General features: G+C 37.4%; 1 protein-coding gene across 1 annotated transcript; it reads left to right on the forward strand.

The window, feature by feature from the left end:
• The first annotated feature begins 208 nt into the window (after positions 1-208).
• On the forward strand, positions 209-18,025 carry BBS5 (Bardet-Biedl syndrome 5). Its single transcript, XM_083348862.1, has 12 exons — positions 209-320; positions 2,859-2,941; positions 4,354-4,419; positions 5,865-5,914; positions 8,212-8,339; positions 10,471-10,606; positions 13,336-13,431; positions 14,360-14,422; positions 15,390-15,524; positions 15,623-15,706; positions 16,317-16,340; positions 16,432-18,025. The coding sequence occupies exons 1-12, from the start codon at positions 253-255 to the stop codon at positions 16,531-16,533; spliced, it is 1,035 nt and encodes a 344-aa protein (XP_083204988.1). The 5' UTR covers positions 209-252; the 3' UTR covers positions 16,534-18,025.
• The last annotated feature ends 189 nt before the right edge of the window (positions 18,026-18,214 follow it).

The following is an 18,214-nucleotide window of genomic DNA, read 5'->3' on the forward strand; positions in this document are numbered from 1 at the left end:
TTCTGGGAATTGAAGTCCACGAGTCATAAAAGAGCCGAGTTTGCCTACCCCTGCTTTAACGTATCTGTAAAAAGCAGATCGGGGAAAAAAAACGCGTCCCGAGGACTTTCTGAGGCCGGAACGAGCGCCCTCTAGCCGTTCGCCAGTGTAAATCCAGCAGTTTCTCAAACGCGCTGAGCAAGTTTGTCCTTCGTCGAGGCTCGTCGCGAAGCTGGAGTCTCGGGTGCGCGGAGATCCCATTTGACGGTTGTCATGGCGGCGGCTGCAACGGCGGATTCGCTGTGGGAGGACCGAGATGTTCGCTTTGACATCTTTTCGCAGTGAGTGCTCTCGCGCGAGCGCAGCTGTTTCCCCCGCCCCCCCCCGCCGCGCGCCTCTCCCTCGCGGGTCGGAAGGGTCTGCCTTGCGCAGGACTGGCGCTTCCCGGCCTTGGAGCCGAGGAGCGAGTGCCGCGAGCCCTCACAACGGATCTCGACCCTCCCCATCCACGGGATTTCAAATCCAAATCGAGACTTTCACACACTTAATTGGTGCCTGTCAATCCTGGGACAGGCGGCTGTTTATCTTTTTGTTCCCTACCGGATCAGATTAGCCCAGGGGTAGGCAACCTCGGCTCTTTTATGACTCGTGGACTTCAACTCCCAGAATTCCTGAGTCAGCATAGCTGACTCAGGAATTCTGGGAGTTGAAGTCCACGAGTCATAAAAGAGCCGAGGTTGCCTACCCCTGGATTAGCCATTTTACTTCAAAGGGGCTTCATTGTTGGAAAAACCCCAAGGCCAGGGATAAGTTACAGATAGATTAGATCAGGGGTCTTCAAACTTGGCCCTTTTATGACTTGAGGACTTCAACTCCCAGAATTCCTCAGCCAGTGTGCCTGGCTGAGGAATTCTGGGAGTTGAAGTCCACAAGTCATAAAAGGGCCAAGTTTGAAGACCCCTGGATTAGATGATTAGATTAGATTAGATTAGATTAGATTAGATTAGATTAGATTAATAGAATCTCTTCACCCCAGAGTACCTTGCTGAGGTGAACTGCCCTCCCACACACACACACACACACACTTGCTTAGTTGAAGTTTTCACTACTGTTGTAATGATGTGGTAAAACCAGAAACAACTTCTTTAACTCCATGGCAGTAAAAATCCTATTTCCTGAAGCCAGCCATACCAACAGGCTGAAGAACAGCTTCTATCCGTGGGCTGTTAGGCTCTTGAACGGGAAATAATTTTATAAACTTGATGCATGATTGGCTTCCGAGGTTGTACTTTGACAATAAAGGTTCATTTGTTCATAGAGTGGGAGACCCGTGGCTCCCTCCCTCCCATCCCACGGCCTTCCTACCTCAGCAGGCCAGCGTGGCAGAAGATACATACTGTAGAAGTTTCACAGCTTGCTCGGCACTTTGCCCAGAGTAAAGAAACATCCTGTCATCCTGAGCTACATTTTTTTTATGCTACTTCTGTATATACCAGAGGTAGGTAACCTTGACTCTTTTATGACGTCCACGAGTCATAAAAGAGCCAAGGTTGCCTACCCCTGGTATATAGTAGTATACTATCTAATCTTCCTTATGACTCTTTTGGGGTGTGCGTGCCTTGGAGTCAATGTTGACTCCTAGCAACTGCCTAGACTAGGCCCAGCGGTTTTCTTGACTAGATTTTAGAAGTGCAGGTGGTCCTCGACTTACGGCCACAATTGAGCCCAAACTTTCCATTGCTAAGTGCGACATTTGTTAAGTGAAGTTTGCCCCATTTTACAACCTTTCTTGCCACCGCTGTTAAGTGAAACACTGCAGTTGTTAAGTTAGTCACGTGGTTGTTAAGTGAATTGGGCTTCCCCCATTGGCTTTGCTCTTGGAAAGGTCACAAAAGGGATCACATGACCCCAGGACACCGCAACCATTGGACATGTTGTAATGGTCAAAAGTATGAAAATGGTGATAACTCACTTTTTTCAGTGCTGTTATAACTATGAATGGTCACTAAATGAATTTTTGTAAGTTGAGGACTACCTGTAGTTTGCCATTACCTCATCCTTAGGGCTGAGGGAAGGGGACTGGCCCAAGGTCACCCAAGCTGGTGTATTAACCACTACAGTAAAGTGGCTCCTTCACATCTTATTTATTTTGGAAGACATCATGCTACCTTAAAGGATTGTTACCTGTAACCTGAGGTGCAATGGGACATATATTGAGCATTTTTAATTGAATCAAAATTAAAACATTTTAATAACATAATTTGAAAACTGTCTTCTGTTTTGAACTGAACAAAGGAAGGAAATTAAGAGTCACACCTGGAAAAGAGGATAATGTATTTCATTTGGCAAAATAAATATTTGATTTGCCTGTTGATATAAAGTTAATTGAGCCTTCAGAAGAATTATCTGTAAATGTAATGGTTCAAGAGAAAGCCTCTTGAATCAAATCATTCAGAAGCAAAATATCTTAAAAGAGATATTATCAGTGGATTCCCATTTGGAGGGACCCGCTTTACAATACTTGAAGTGTGATACTGAACAGGATTGAGGGCCACTGAGAGGCTTGATAGTTGTAATTAATAATTACTGTAGTACTGTCATTTCTTTCTTATCCCAATTTATTTTTCCTTTTAGATCTTAAGTGTGAAGATGGGCTATTTATTTATTTAAAAAGTTTTGGAAGGGGTTTTTTTTGGCTAAAGAGAGAATGATGATGGCAACCTACAAATCCTTTCACAGAAATTGTAGGCAAGGGGGAAGGTTGTACATAATTGTTACCTCTCAGAATGCTATTCATATTCAATTAATATGACTGGCCTTTGTAATTAAAAACAAGCCAACTGTTTATAGCAATTTTTAAGAATATAATATTGTTTTAGGCAAATGAAAATGAGACCAGGGGAGGTCCTAATTGATTGTTTGGAGCCTATTGAAGATACCAAAGGAAACAATGGAGAGAAAGGTAACAAGAGTTTTTAAAAGTTGGTTAAATTTGTTCCATAAACATTTCAAAGAAAGAAAACTTTTTCCAGTTGGTTGATTTTGAACATATGCAATACAAAATTGGTCATTTAGAATAGAATTTGAAAGAATGAGAGCTTATTTTTCTATTTTTTCAGATATTTTGTCTCCTAAAACTCCTTTTTCATGTTTGCATTAATGATAACCTCTTTTAATTAACAAGTATACTTCTGCCAAATTAAGGTATCCCCCCATGGATGTAGATGAAATTTATTTTGCTTGTGAATTTTGTGATTTACAATTATCTGAATTTATTACAGACAGTATCATTGTACAACACTGATTTGATTGCCACAATTGTCTTTATTTGTTAAAGTATTATATCCCACTGTTACGTCCCTTTTCCCCATGCTATTTGCTATTAGGGCTTTTTCCCCTCTTTTTTCAAATCTACAAAACATCTGCTTCCTGAAATCTTTCGCCTTACCCTCTAATGCAGGGGTAGGCAACCTCTGCTCTTTTATGACTCATGGACTTCAACTCCCAGAATTCCTGGGTCAGCCAGGAATTCTGGGAGTTGAAGTCCATGAGTCATAAAAGAGCCGAGGTTGCCTACCCCTGCTCTAATGTTTGCTTCCTTAGTTTATTTCCCCCATAAAGATTGTTTGCTTCTAAGGATGACATTGGTGGTGTTGGTATTTATTTATCTTGTTCTATAACTGTATTGTATTCTATTAAATCCTATATACTGAGAGCAAACTCATTCCCTCAGTGTGGAGGCTTATTTAGTCAGTATTGCATTATCTACACTATTTGCAACTACAGGAGACCCTCAGTTTGCAGAAGTAAGAAAAACTTTTAACACTCTAACAGGACAGAAGGATGCTAGAGGACAGATTGGCCAAGGTCTTGAAGATTCAGTGTTAACCTCCACATTGGGGCAACATGTTTCCAAAAAGCAGTTATAGTACAGAGACTAAAGGGGGAGGGTACGTCCCATTTTCTATTTGCAAGTATCCCAGAGCACCTGCCTGTTCATTGTGAGAAATAAAATACTTGCCTAAGATGGACTTGACCTGATCCAGCAGGCCTGTGCATGCCACAGCTGCAGTCTATTATTAAACTGGGAACATGCTGGTGAATCCTTTCTGTAAGAGTGTAGTTCATTTTATAGCAGTCATCTTATAGTGGCCTATTATGATTACTTCCAGTTGGAATAAGTTAAAAAAGAGAAACAATGGCTAAGTTTATCAACAGGATTTCTCTGGATTCTTTGGTCAGAAATCATTGCTGCTTTACATTATTTTTGATTACAGGTCCAACTTGTCCATGTCATGCACTTTTTTTCTGTTTCTCATCTACAAAAACAAAGTTATCGTATGTAGAAATTCCAATATTTTTTTTAATTTCTAGGCAGACTCTTAGTAACAAACTTAAGGATTATTTGGCACTCTCTTGTGTTGCCTAGAGTCAACCTCTGTAAGTATTATTTCCCTTTTTAGTGCATATTTTGTCTGTTCCCCCCAGTTGTTAATAGTGTGCAGTTTTTAAAAAGTCTGCCAAGAAGTCTCTCTGATGTATTTGTCAAATGTGACAAATTATCACCCTAATCTCCAAGGATTCCTGATGATTTATAACATCACTACTGTAACATATAACAACAGGATTAGCTGTTATTATGTGATGGAAAGTGTACCTGAAAAAGCAGTGGGGAAGTGTTTTGGCAACACAGAGCTTTCCCAGAGGGTTACGGTACTGCACAGTTCTAAGCTGGAAGAAGGAAAAGGTTCAGGATAGGCATAGTCTAGAATCACTCAGCATATGCCTAGTTAGTTTGGTAAAATTCTGTCCATTAGGTATAAGTAAATAAAAGATTGAATTCAGTTGGATTTCCCTGTGTCATCTCTGGGTTTGGGCCTGATATATCTGTTATTAAAATAGCCCAACCCTTTTCAAATTCTCATCGACCTGAAAAAAGATACTGCTATTTTATTAATTGTAATAAGGAGATTCCTTAAAATAATAGCATCTTGGGTAGGAGGGGGTGATGGTTATGTGGAAGCCTCAAAAATGTGCTATGTATTTTAAAGTGTACCATACCTCTAACAAAAATACTGATATAGTAGATACAGGTGGCAGGTGGTAAACGTCTTTCTTTTTCTGCTATTGTTGGCCTGCATGGAGCATTGTAAAAGAAGTGAATTGGAAAAAGGTGTTGAGGTCTGTCCTGTAGAAAGCAATGATAGAATCAAAAATGTTATTCAGCATACTCTGATATTATATTCAGAATCCTCGTAATGTCTTAAATTTTATTGCTCGAGAAGTATGAAGCAATAGTAAATTATTTCAAAGCACTCTGGATGTTATATATTAATCTGGAATTGTTAAAAATGGAAAATTGCCTTGCTTCACTTTGAATTCCCACTTGTCTTCCTGTGCCTTTATATATTTGCTGTGCATATATTATATAATGTTACTTTATACTAACAGTCTGTTATTAAATCACTATTCTAAGAGCCTTGGTGGAGCAGTGGGCTAATGCCTCCTTAAGTAACACCAGCTGCCTGCAATTAGTGCAGGTTCGCATCCCACCAGGCTCAAGGTTGACTCAGCCTTCCATCCTTCCGAGGTAGGTAAAATGAGGACCCAGATTGTTGGGGGCAGTAAGCTGACTTTGTAATAATGCCGCTTGGGGTGTGTGTGAAAGCCCTAATAAGCAGGCATATACAAAGAATGAAGGCTACTGCTAAGCTTGTAAGCCGCCCTGAGTCTTCGGAGAAGGGTGGGATATAAATGGAATTAAAATAAAAATAATAATGCTAAACAGATTATAACTTTCAGACTGATATTTTTGCGTTCTGCACAGAGATCTGGAGATCATGACGTCTTTAATAATGTTGTGTTTCTTTTCCCTAATTATTTAGCTGTTGGCTACAATTGCTTTGTGAATACAACAACAAGAACTGCTAACTCGGTAAGATTACAAAATTACCAAGAACATTAGTGTTATCCAAGTTTTATGTATGCGTCATGGCATTGACTTTAATGAATTCACTTGAGCTGTATTAAGTTCTTCACTTAAGCTAAAAATACTTATACAGTTGGGCACAGAAGAAAAATGTAGGCAGTGATATCAAACAGGAAATTAATAACAAAAAATATAGACTTTGCTAAAGATATGAAAGATTTGGTGTATAAACCACAATGTGTGATTATGGTCATGTCTTCTGATTTGATGTCAGCTAGCATTTACAAATTGGTAAGTATGTTCCAGACACAGAATAAGCATCTTCTGCAGCAGTAGAAGCACATAGATTATCTGTTTCCCAAATTGAAATCGTACTGTTTGTGAAAGTGTACTATATTTTATCTTTTTCCATTCTTCAAAGTTGGTAGTTTAAGGATGGGAATACAAGTAGTCCTTGGGTTACAAGGACTCTGAACGTGGGGGACTTAAACCAACCCTCAAAAGTTCTATCCACAGCAGCATCCTTGCATCATGTAATCATGATTCATGTGCTTGGCAACCTGTTCACCATTGTGGCATCCCATAGTCACATTTGTGACCTTCCTTGCCCACGTCCCACAAGCAAAATGGAAAAGTTGGCAGGAGGTTGCAGACACTCCTGTTTCTGCAGCATTTTCACATCACCACACTCCATTACAACTGCTTACGGAAACCACCCACCCTCTTGTAACCCCCTAGCACCTTCCTGCAACACTTCCCTACACATGCTCCATAATGCCTGCCTGCAACACGCGCACACCAATAGGTCTTACTCCTCAGCCTGCTTGCCTGAGACTCCCACCTCTCATGTCATGAACATGTAAAGTCCTCATGTAGTCCTAGGGTTATGACAGTAACTGGGGCTGCTGGGATTGCTATTGCTATGGAATGTGGTTACATGACAGTGTGATTTACGACTGCATCTCTTAACAACAGAAATTCCAGTCCCAGTTGTCATCATAACCCGAAGACTATCTGATGAACCTCCAAATGCTAATCTCCTGGTCCAGATTTCATTCTCATTCCAATGTTATTTAACATGTTCTCAGTAATAACTAGAAGTTTTAAAAAGACAAGAAAATAAATATTGAAAAATAAAAATATGTAATGGCAAAATAAGAATATTAATCAGATATATTTATCCGATATCTTGTAATATCATCCAGGTAGTTATAAATCTATCATCTCACATTAAAACACGTGTTCTCTTAATTCTACATTATTGCACATTCTTTAATATAACAGCATCTTTGTTAATATAGTTTGGTCTTCAGATTTGGCCCATAAGAAAAAAGAGAGAGAGGTGGGGAGAAAGAGCAATGGTAGATATCGATTAGTGCAGATATGAATAATTGGAATTTTAATATAGGTCAGCTTTAATGAGTTTATAATTAAAATTATCGCATGTTTTATTCAATGTGTAATTTAACAGAAATGATCTTTTATGTGCTCTACATTTACTGAACCTGAGGGCTTTTCAACCTTTTCACCAATTGTAGCACTTTTAGGATACGGCAACATCCGAGTATCACCAGTCGCCTAGCTAGCAAGGTGTCGAAAACTTGATGACCAAAAAAAAAAAAGGAAAAAAGTGATGAAGTACAACAGTTCACTTAGGGACTGTTCGAAGTTACAGTGGCACTGAAAAAAGTGCCCCCCAAGCCACAGCCGAGCAGGACACCTGCCTGCCCGCCCGGCAGCGCTCTTCCTCCTGTCCGAGGTTTTCATTGTTGTGAGCATTTCTGTTTAGGATTGGCAGCGGGGGTGGGGTGGGGGGGTGTTTGGTTTTTATTCCCCCCAGCTCTGCTGGGTGGTTGCAGCAGGTTTTGGTCACTTCACATGACCCTGGGACACTGTGACCGTCATAAATATGAATCAGTTGCCAAGCATCTGAATGTAAATCAGGACCGTGGAGATGCTGCAACATTCCAGCTGATCGGCGCTTCTTCTTGGCTCAGCAGAAGTGCCAGGATCAGCGCTGAGCTCCAGCTGGATCCTGGCGCTGATCCTGGCGCTTCCACTGAGCCCCGACAGCCCTGCAACTCCAGCCGTACCACTGGTTGAAAAGCCCTGGTTTATATTACTTACTCAAGGCATTTGTGACAAGGCAGATTATAAATATAGCACACATTTGTATCTCTCAAAAACTGAAGTTTCATCAAGTGCAACTCTGTATAACATTTTTCAGAAATGTTAAACGACTATAATGTTCATTTCTTTTAAAAACTGCAATAAAATATTAAATCTGACATTTTCTCTTATAGAAATTAAGAGGACAGACAGAAGCACTTTATATCTTAACCAAATGCAACAATACACGTTTTGAATTCATATTTACAAACGTGATTCCTGGGAGCCCCAGACTTTTTGCTTCTGTTATTTCTGTTCACAGGTATTTAAGGTTTTTTTAAGTTTTATGTAGAAACACAAAAGACTCACTAAAACAGCCCTAACAAAATTAGTTAATTCCATGTGGTACATTAGGTTTCAGAAATTGTGCTCTGCTTGTTTGAAATATAATACAATTTAGTATTACAAATGCAGATCTCTACCCTGTATTTCAAAATCCTTGTCTTACCATCCCTTTTCCACAATCTCCTCAACATTTTGTACATTTTAAAAGTCCATGATAAGTTATTTTATTTTAGGGATTTTTATTTGAATTCATATACACAGACACGGAGAGAGAGGTAGTTCTGGATATATTAAAAGCTGCTAATGACTATTAAAAAGTTTGGGTCCAACTGTGATAGAAACAAAAAGCTATTGTTTTCTAAGAAAGGCATTTATATCATTGCTTAGTACTATTTGTATCCTTTTTGTTTTAGTTTAAATGATAGCAAGTTAACCTGCATCCCAGCTAAACTATATTGTTATTGTTGTTGTTGTTTGTTTGCTGCCCATCTCACTGCAAGGCAACTCTTAGTTTTTGAGTTATGCATACCATCATGAGGAAATAACTGACCTAAAAGAGAGAAGCAAAGAGAGAAAATAAAGAATCAAAGAGAGAAGCAACCTAGAACTAAGGAGAAACTTCCTGACAGTTAGAACAATTAACCTGTGGAACAACCTGCCTCCAGAAGTGGTGAATGCTCCAACACTGGAGGTTTTTAAGAAGAGACTGGACAGCCATTTGTCTGAAATGGTATAGGGTTTCCTGCCTGAGCAGGGGGTTGGACTAGAAGACCTCCAAGGTCCCTTCCTCCTCTTCTTCTTCTTCTTCTTCTTCTTCTTCTTCTTCTTCTTCTTCTTCTTCTTCTTCTTCTTCTTATTATTATTATTATTATTATTATTATTATTATTATTATTATTATTACTATTACTACTACTACTACTACTACTACTACAATTTTACTGGGAAATAGTAATATTGTTTTCAAATTCCTGCAATACCAACTGTCTTGAGTTTAATACAAAATGTTTCAGTATGTTCCCAACTTCTGAGTGAAATGTTAATTTCTTTAAGTGTGAATAATTGTGTAATGTTCACACTTACAGAATGTTCAAGCAATTTTCCAGGGAGGAAGGGTGTTCAGTTACACATCTTTATCTTTTTAATTAAATTATTTTTTGGGGGGCAGCAAGTCTCCTTGCACTTGAGCATTTCAAATTATAAATTGCTTTTTATAATATGAATTTTATGTTCAACTGCCAGCTCAAACCAAGAAAAGGTTGAAATAAATGTTCCTGGATGTTGCTGCCCCAGATGATGCAGTGTGTGCTAAGTTTTTGAAAGAGGTGGCACAACCTAAATATTTTTTTTTCAGATAGAAAACTGCTTAACAATTTACATGCCTCAACATCTTAGAAGTGCTTTTTCCAGAGCTTGGTTTGAATAAATTGATTCCATGGCAAAGTATGGGAGATTTCATGGAGCTCCGTTGGCAAAAAGACTGTATATGTGATGCTTCCGCTGCTCAAGACATCATATATATATATTATTTCAGTGGTTCTCAAAATGTGATCCGTGGACCACTGGGGTGGGTGCAATTTCGTCACGGGTGAAGTCTTGAAGAAATGTTATGATTTAAATCTTGAGTTAAGTCTTAATGGTGCGTGGCCATGGTTTGTGACCACTGAAGGTATTTAAATGGGGTCCACGGTGAAGAAAAGGTTGAGACCACTGCCTTGTTTGATTGTAAAGTATACTTTGCAGCAAGGGCTGCTAACTTAAGTTTTTGCTTAAAAATCTAAGAAATACTTGGATGCTAAGAATAAGCTTACATTTTGTGCATTGAATAAACGTGTATTTCTATGAGTCTGCAACTTTTCTATCAAAAAATATCCAGAACGGTATGGGTCACTTACAGAAGATTGGGGTTGACTGCAGGGATGTTGATATATAATGAATGTGTCTTACTTTTTTTCTGTATATTTTTTTACTGCTGCTTAATGTGGTTAGTTTACTCATCGGTAAATTGTGGACAGAATTGTACACAAAATGGGCTATTTTATGGATATGTTTTTAAATAAAGTGAAATTAAAAATGAAAATGTTAAAACTATGTGTTCCATTGTTTCTAGAGCTTACGAAACATCGAAAATGTACCGTGAACTGAAGTTGAGATCTGCATTAATTCAGAACAAGCAATTAAGATTGTTACCAAAAGAACAAGTGTATGACAAAATAAATGGTGTTTGGAACTTATCTAGTGACCAGGTATGAGGTGGCATGAGAAAACAATATTAAAAAAGTGGTTTCTTAAAAATGTCTAATGTGCCAAAAGGATTGTATAACCCATACCAGGGGTAGGCAACCTTGTGACTCGTGGACTTCAACTCCCAGAATTCCTGAGCCAGCCATGCTGAGGGGAAAGGGAGAGGTTTCCAAGCTGAGCCATGCTGGCTCAGGAATTCTGGGAGCTGAAGTCCACGAGTCATAAAAGAGCCAAGGTTGCCTACCCCGACTCATACACAATCTATTTGATTATATTATGTAGAATAGTAGACTGTTCTTAGCATTAATATTTCTGATCAGATCTTTATTACAGTCATAGACCAGCATAATTAATACTTCATTGTCCCTTAAAGACTATCCAAGTCAATTAAAACTTAGGGAGTAATGACCATAGTAAGGAAACAATAGATAATTTAGGAACAAAATGTAACAAGCATTGCATTTGTAAGTGAGGAAAGCTATGTAAAGCAGTTTCAAGACAAATAACTTATATACAATCAGAAATAAAAGTAAGTTAATATTGTAAAAGCAGAGTTGAGAGGGAGCTAGCCAGCTTGCTTTAGATACAGTTGTGCAACCATAAACTATGACGAACAGTGCATTAAAAAGAAGTATGCTTGTGTATGTGCCAAAGCTGCAAGTAGAGCTGGATTTTTTTTAACTCTTCTAAAATGCAATAGGTCTTTTGTACATACTCTCCATGCTATTTATCATTAGTTAGAGAAATGGAAAGTCATGTTTAAAAAGGAAGGTAACCTGTCCATATTTTCACTACTTTTATGATGTTTTAATTGAATTTAGTTGACACATCAGGTTAATGTCAATAGGCATGGCTTGTCATGTCAGGTGGCAGTGTCATTACCATATAGCTTGAAAACCTAAATTGTATACTTTTACAGCTATAAATCTACCGTAGCTCAGTGTTTCTGTCTTTGAACCATTACAATAATAACTGCAATAATTATCATAGTTATAGTAATTAGAAAGGAATCAGAATAATTATCATAGGAAAGCATTGTTACATTTACTAAGAAGCTTTATTTGCTGCAGATAGATAGACTGTATTTCCTGAGGCAGGAACCACTAAAACTACGATTTCCCAACTTTGACGTCTGTTAAACTTGTGTAATATAATAACATTATAGCTCCTTAAAAAGTAGGTTCAGAAATATTTATTTATATATTTATCAATTTATCAAGCTGCAATACCTGCCATCTCTCCAAAGGCAACTCTAGGTGGCTTACAGATGTTGAATAAAATGCACTAAAACATTAAAACAGTAAGTAAGGATCTTAAATTTTAAAAATTAAAATAAAACTAAGCAAGTTGGAGAGGGAGGGAACAAAATGCACACAGAGAATAGGTGGGCTTCTCTACTCCATTAGCCACCTCCAACATGCTACCAGCATGCCACCTCATTAGGGCTCCAGGCTAGTTGCCATAGGCATGTCTTCAAGACCTTTTGGAAGGCCAAAATGATGGGAGCAGATCTGACCTCAAGGGACAAGATGTTCCAGAGGGTGGGAACCACAACTGAAAAGGCTCTTCATCTGGACTCTGCCAGGCGAAACTCCTTGGCTAATGGGGTGCATGCATGCCTCTTCTGCCAGCACAAGTGGGGTGGGCTAATCCCATAAGGGTGAGCCAGTTTCTCAGATACTCTGGACCCATACCGCAAAAGGCTTTCAAGGTGATAACAACACCTTGAATTGGATTCGAAAGCAAACTGGCAGCCAGTGCAACTTGTGGAATAGCGATGTAACATGGGCCACCCTAGAGGCCTCAAGAACTGCCCGTGCAGCTGTTTTCTGGCAATTGTTCCTCAATTGTTTTTCAGTTGTTTCTAACTCTGTGAGTCAAATCAGATCTTTATTATAATCATAGAGGGGTACAGCTTGTTCAGTTGGATCGAAGGGTGAGGGGTGACATGATAGCAGCGTTCCAATATCTCAGGGGCTGCCCCAAAGAAGAGGGAGTCAAGCTATTCTCCAAAGGGCCTGAAGGCAGGACAAGAAGCAACCGATGGAAACTAGTCAAGGAGAGAAGCAACCTAGAACTAAGGAGAAACTTCCTGACAGTTAGAACAATTAACCAGTGGAACAACCTGCCTCCAGAGGTGGTGAATGCTCCAACACTGGAAGTTTTTAAGAAGAGACTGGACAGCCATTTGCCTGAAATGGTATAAGGTTTCCTGCCTGAGCAGGGGGTTGGACTAGATGACCTCCAAGGTCCCTTCCAAATTATTATTATTGTTATTATTATTATTATTATTATTATTATCATCATCATCATCATCTCAGAAATAATTTAAAAAAATCACAAAGGAACATTTTCTCACATAAAGTTGTTTTAACATCTAAGATTTAGCTAAAATAGGAAGAAAATCAGCATTACAGAGCAAAACAGCTCTTTTTAAATACTGTCACTTTGATATCAGTAGTTGCCTCTGGAACAAGCTAAATTTAACTTGTATGTCATTGTATCTGAATAGCATATTATTTTGAGAACTTGGCAGGAATATCAGAGAGTTTCCTCCTTTGTAGCACGATTTCTATTACAGGTGATTCCCAGTGAGTTTCTTATTTAAATAAGTATTTAAATGTCAGTTTTACTTCAGGAAATGTGCTGTTCTATTTAGAGTTTACACAAATATGTAGAAATATGAAGTATTCAGGGAGCCTGATTTATTTTGCTTTATTTCTTTTTCTAGGGAAACCTGGGTACATTTTTTATTACAAATGTTAGAGTAGTTTGGCACGCTAATATGAATGATAGCTTTAATGTCAGTATACCATATCTGCAAATTGTAAGTAGCTACAATTATCTCTCTTATTAGTAATTATCATATATTATATTATTTTAATTGTTCAAAATGTATACTTGGCTCTTGCAATTGAAATCAGTAACCTTTCACTCCCCTACCAGATCACCCATATGTGCTCATAAGTGCGTGTATGTATGGTTTGTTAGGGTTTAATTATATGTGAAGCTATCTCATTGTTAATACAGTACTCTATTTTCAAATGGCTGTAATTATTAGGATTGTGTCATTTGAAAAGGAAATGGTTAAGCTTTCCTTCCCTAACTGCCAATCTCATGGAAGGAGACTACTCATTTCTCAGACTAATTATTTTTTTTGCTGAGACCGTGGATAAGTAGTGGAACGTCACACACATCATTGCCACTGACACTTCTATCTCCCACAATGGTCATTAAAAAAAAAACAACCTGCAAATTGCCTAACACTCATGTCTAATTAGTACTAAAGATCTCTTTATCATGTTTATGAGGCAAGTTAGCAGTATTTTCACTACAGTGAAACAGTGGGGAAAGGAAATTAAGCAATAGTACATATTAGAGCTGGTATGATGAATGGCATTCGGTGTGTGTAAACTAGAAACTTTGCTTTGGATGTCATGGTCTAAATTAGGAAATTATACCACTCTTTTTAAATGTGCCAAAGTTTATTTGGTTTCCAAGGTAATTATTGTCATGCCAGCTAAAGATGTTGTGGGAGTAACCATACAAATATTAAATTCTGATTTATCACAATATCACAAAAGTTTGCTTTTTCATTTCTTTTTTAGTGTTTTTTGTTTTTCTCTTTTCAGATATTTTGCATAATTACAAAGAGCTTAATTGCAAGAGATTGTATTGATATTTTCAGTTACTTTTGTTAAGAATCTATTTTAAAAATGTTTTAACACATGTATTTTTATAATCTTTGCATTCAGCGTTCTATAAAGATTAGAGATTCAAAATTTGGCTTGGCACTTGTCATTGAAAGTTCTCAGGCGGTAAGAAACTAATGGTATAATTTATTTCTTTCAGTTCATATACCATTTGATTTACAATAAACATTTTTTACTTTCTGTTATTCAGTTCTAGAGAAATTGTTGCTTTGATTAGCACAACATGGTAGCCTGTTATTATACTTAATAAATGAGCATAAGTATTGAAAAAACATAATAATGACCATGATAAATTAGCAGCAGGTGACCAATCAGATCTCTGAATGAAACATGGCATGCAGGCTTGGTCATGTACTATTTTTGAGCAATGTAGTCCTATAAAAATTGTGAGTGCAGTCTTGAAATTGTCTGCTTCTGAGAAGTTGGAGTAAGACTGAATAAATGGCTTTGGAAATGCATGTGTCATTGCTTATTACTTTTCTCATGCTGCTGCTGAGATTAGTATTTAAAAATAGCTTCCAGCCGTGAATTGTCCAGTTGCTTTTGTAACAGTATCCTAAAAATTATATTCATTCACAAAAAATGGTACATGAAAATGAGCACATGGAAAGCCAACTAAAATGCATTGTATAATATATACAGTATGTATATTAGATACATATATATTATGTATCTAATAATATACTTTATACACATACTTTAATACACAAGCTTTATGTACAGACATATACTGTGTGTATATTGTATATTTCTACGTCTATATTATCTATCTATCTATCTATCTATCTATCTATCTATCTATCTATCTATCTATCTATCTGTAGATAGTATCTACACTTCTGGTTAAGAAGTAATTCTCATTGCATCTTCTAGTTATTTTTCTTAAATGTTCAGTTTATCTGTATTACACATTTAAATATGATTTATGGTAAAGTAATACCGTGCCATTGATTTCTCATATGATAATGAACCATTTTAGAATCCATAAAATATATTGATTTACTGAATTTGGATAACAATGCTCAAGCATAATTATTATGTAAGTTTTGTTTAACATATTACTCTTTTACAGACTGGAGGATATGTGCTTGGATTTAAGATTGACCCAGCTGAAAAACTAGAGGAAACTGCAAAAGAAATAAATTCATTGCATAGAGTGTTTTCAGTCAGTCCTATATTTGGAGTAGATTATGAAATGGAAGAAAAGGTACACTTTTTGAAATTTCAATCAATCCTGCTTTTGTTTAAACATATTAAAGATATTAAATTGCTGTTTCATTTTTTTCTTTCTTTATCAATATTCAGCCTCAGCAGCTCGAAGATGTGACCGTAGAACAAATAGAGGAGGATGTAGAAATTGAGGCAAATGAGCAGACAGATGCCTTTGTGGTAAGCGTCTCTTAAAACTAATAAGCTCCCTGTACGCTTATGTATACTAAACTGGTCAGTAAACTGTAATGAGCTCACAGACCATGTCAGAATGTTAATAAACTAAGATGTGTCTGTTGGGTGTAATATTACACTAACAATTGTCATTTTATGCTATTAATCAAGTAACCCAAGAAATTATCAGTTAAAGTTAGTTGTCCTTTATTCATTTACTTATTTATAACTATTGTGTGCCGCCTATTCAAGCAACAGTACACGAAACAAGAAATCCCAGCTCTTTTTTAATACCAGGAATAAATTACGTAGTTGTTTAGTTGCAGTTCAAAGCTAATTGTTTATTTGCTGTAAGTTCTATATTTAGTATATAATAATATACATATTAATAGGAATGCCTTGGAAAACAGGATTTAAAATTGAAAATGAATTTATCTTATTTAATACTAATTGAATTACATGGGTGATGAGATTTTGCTGTCTTTGAAATAATAGACGTTTATTGCATACCATTGTATAACAGAAAGTTTTTCAATGAATTAATTTTACTGCCTGACTTTCAGTTAAAAATAATGCTGAATACCACAATAACTTATTTTTATTTTTTTTATCATAGGCTTATTTTGCTGATGGAAACAAGGTATAAAGTTACAATAAAACTGAATTAGTTTCTTGTTAACAGTACTAACCACAATTTGCTTACAGTTTTTTTCTTGTTGTCCTTCAAATAGCAACAAGACCGTGAGCCTGTTTTTTCTGAAGAGCTAGGACTCGCCATAGAAAAACTAAAAGATGGATTCACGCTGCAAGGACTCTGGGAAGTAATGGGTTGATATTCATTTTAAAAAGATTTAATAATTAACAAAATACACTTTGTCTCTAAGAGTCATGCTGCAGTCTTTTTAATCAGTTAAGCTATAAGCTACCTCTTTTACTTAGATTGCAAGGAAAAAAATAGTGTTCTTGTATAGTTTTAACATAATTGCTTGTACATATAAGATATTTAAGCTCTGCTTTGTACCTTTATACAGCACTTTAACTGCTTGCATTAACAGCCATTATGTATTATTTAAATCTCACTGTAAATAAAACTGATAGTTCATAGTGTAAACTCAGAAAAGATGTTCTAAGTTTGAATGTTGTGGTTGCTTTGGTAGCTATGGTGTTCTGCTCTGTATCTTTCAGCTGTGGCTCACAATCAGTCCTAAATGAAGAAGCAAAACAGTTCATACACCCCCCGAGTATGAAGATAATTTTGCTGGGCCTTTAGACTCAAGGGAAGTTGATTTTGAATTTGTCTTTCCCACTGGAATCCATAAGTAGGGGAGATATATTGCTACTTCTTGTCTCAGGCTGTGCCTCTTCCCTGACAATGAAAAGTTTGGAATGAATAGATTGGGGGCTAACTCTGATTTACTCTGGAGTAATTTACTTTGTGGAATTAACTGCCATGGTGGGAATCTTCTCTGCCAAGTGGCTGACTAGTTTCTGAACTAAGAGAACCACTAAGGGGAGAGTGACTTTCCCAGTGCTACTTAATCTTTCGATGACTTTTGATACCACCACCATAGTATTCTTCTGAGAGGGTGACAAGAATTAACCGAACTCTTTAACTGTTAAGCAGTGGTTCTCCTTCCTGAAGAGTGTGTTCCAGTTGATAGAATTGGAAGGGAAGAGGTCAAAGCCTAGGGAGCTCCAGTTTGGAGTGCCACAGGTCGTGGGGAATCTTTCCCTGCTGTTCTACATCTTTGTGAGATCACTGGGAGAAGCTATTGGTGGCACAAGGTAATCTGGTATTTCATCAATATGTGGCTGATACCGAGTGTTAGCCACAAGCAACCGGAACATCTCCAAGAAATGATTGAAGACATTTCTTTGGTAAAGAACACCTGTGTACAGTAATCTCTCCATCTGCCTGCCTGCCTTCCTTTGGGAAATGACATATATACTGCTAATGTCTTGACTTTAAACACTTCCTCCCCCTCACAGAGTCTAAGATGGAATGTATTTTAACTCCTCCTCCTCCTACCAAAACCTCTTCCTCTTCAGCCAGTGGTCCCACCACATCCAGTTATGGACATCCTTCCTGAACACGGCAGAAGTTGTGGTGGAGGGCCTGAACCTGTCCCCAAAAGCTGATAGGGAGAAACAAATTTAGTCTGAACCCCAACAAGAGAGAGAATGGCTGTGGATTCACATGCCACCTGTTTGCAAAGCTAGTCTGAATACATAGTCTATTGAGAGGACTAGCTAAATGTCAACATAGGTAGAATTAATTAGTAATACTGAAATCTTGCAAAAGTCAGCAACATTTAATCTTCAGATCTAGACTAACACAGCCAGTGAAGTCTAAAAATTATATATGTGAAATTCAGTACAATGTTTCAAACAAAAAGCTTTGACTAACATCCTGATCCAATGAAAATTGAAGACCATGCAGATAGTCCTCAAGTTACAACAGCAGATGGGACTGGGATTGCCACTGCTAAGCAGTGTGGTCATAAATGGCAATGT

The sequence above is a fragment of the Vipera ursinii genome, assembly GCF_947247035.1.
Source record: "Vipera ursinii genome assembly, chromosome: 1".
NCBI classification, from domain to species: Eukaryota; Metazoa; Chordata; class Lepidosauria; order Squamata; family Viperidae; genus Vipera; species Vipera ursinii.

Coding starts and splice junctions, on each gene's coding strand:
- BBS5 (XM_083348862.1), top strand. CDS start 253: ATGGCGGCGGCTGCAACGGCGGATTCGCTGTGGGAGGACCGAGATGTT. Junction 4,420..5,864: donor GTTGCCTAGAGTCAACCTCT/GTAAGTATTATT, acceptor CTAATTATTTAG/CTGTTGGCTACAATTGCTTT. Junction 8,340..10,470: donor TCTGTTATTTCTGTTCACAG/GTATTTAAGGTT, acceptor CATTGTTTCTAG/AGCTTACGAAACATCGAAAA.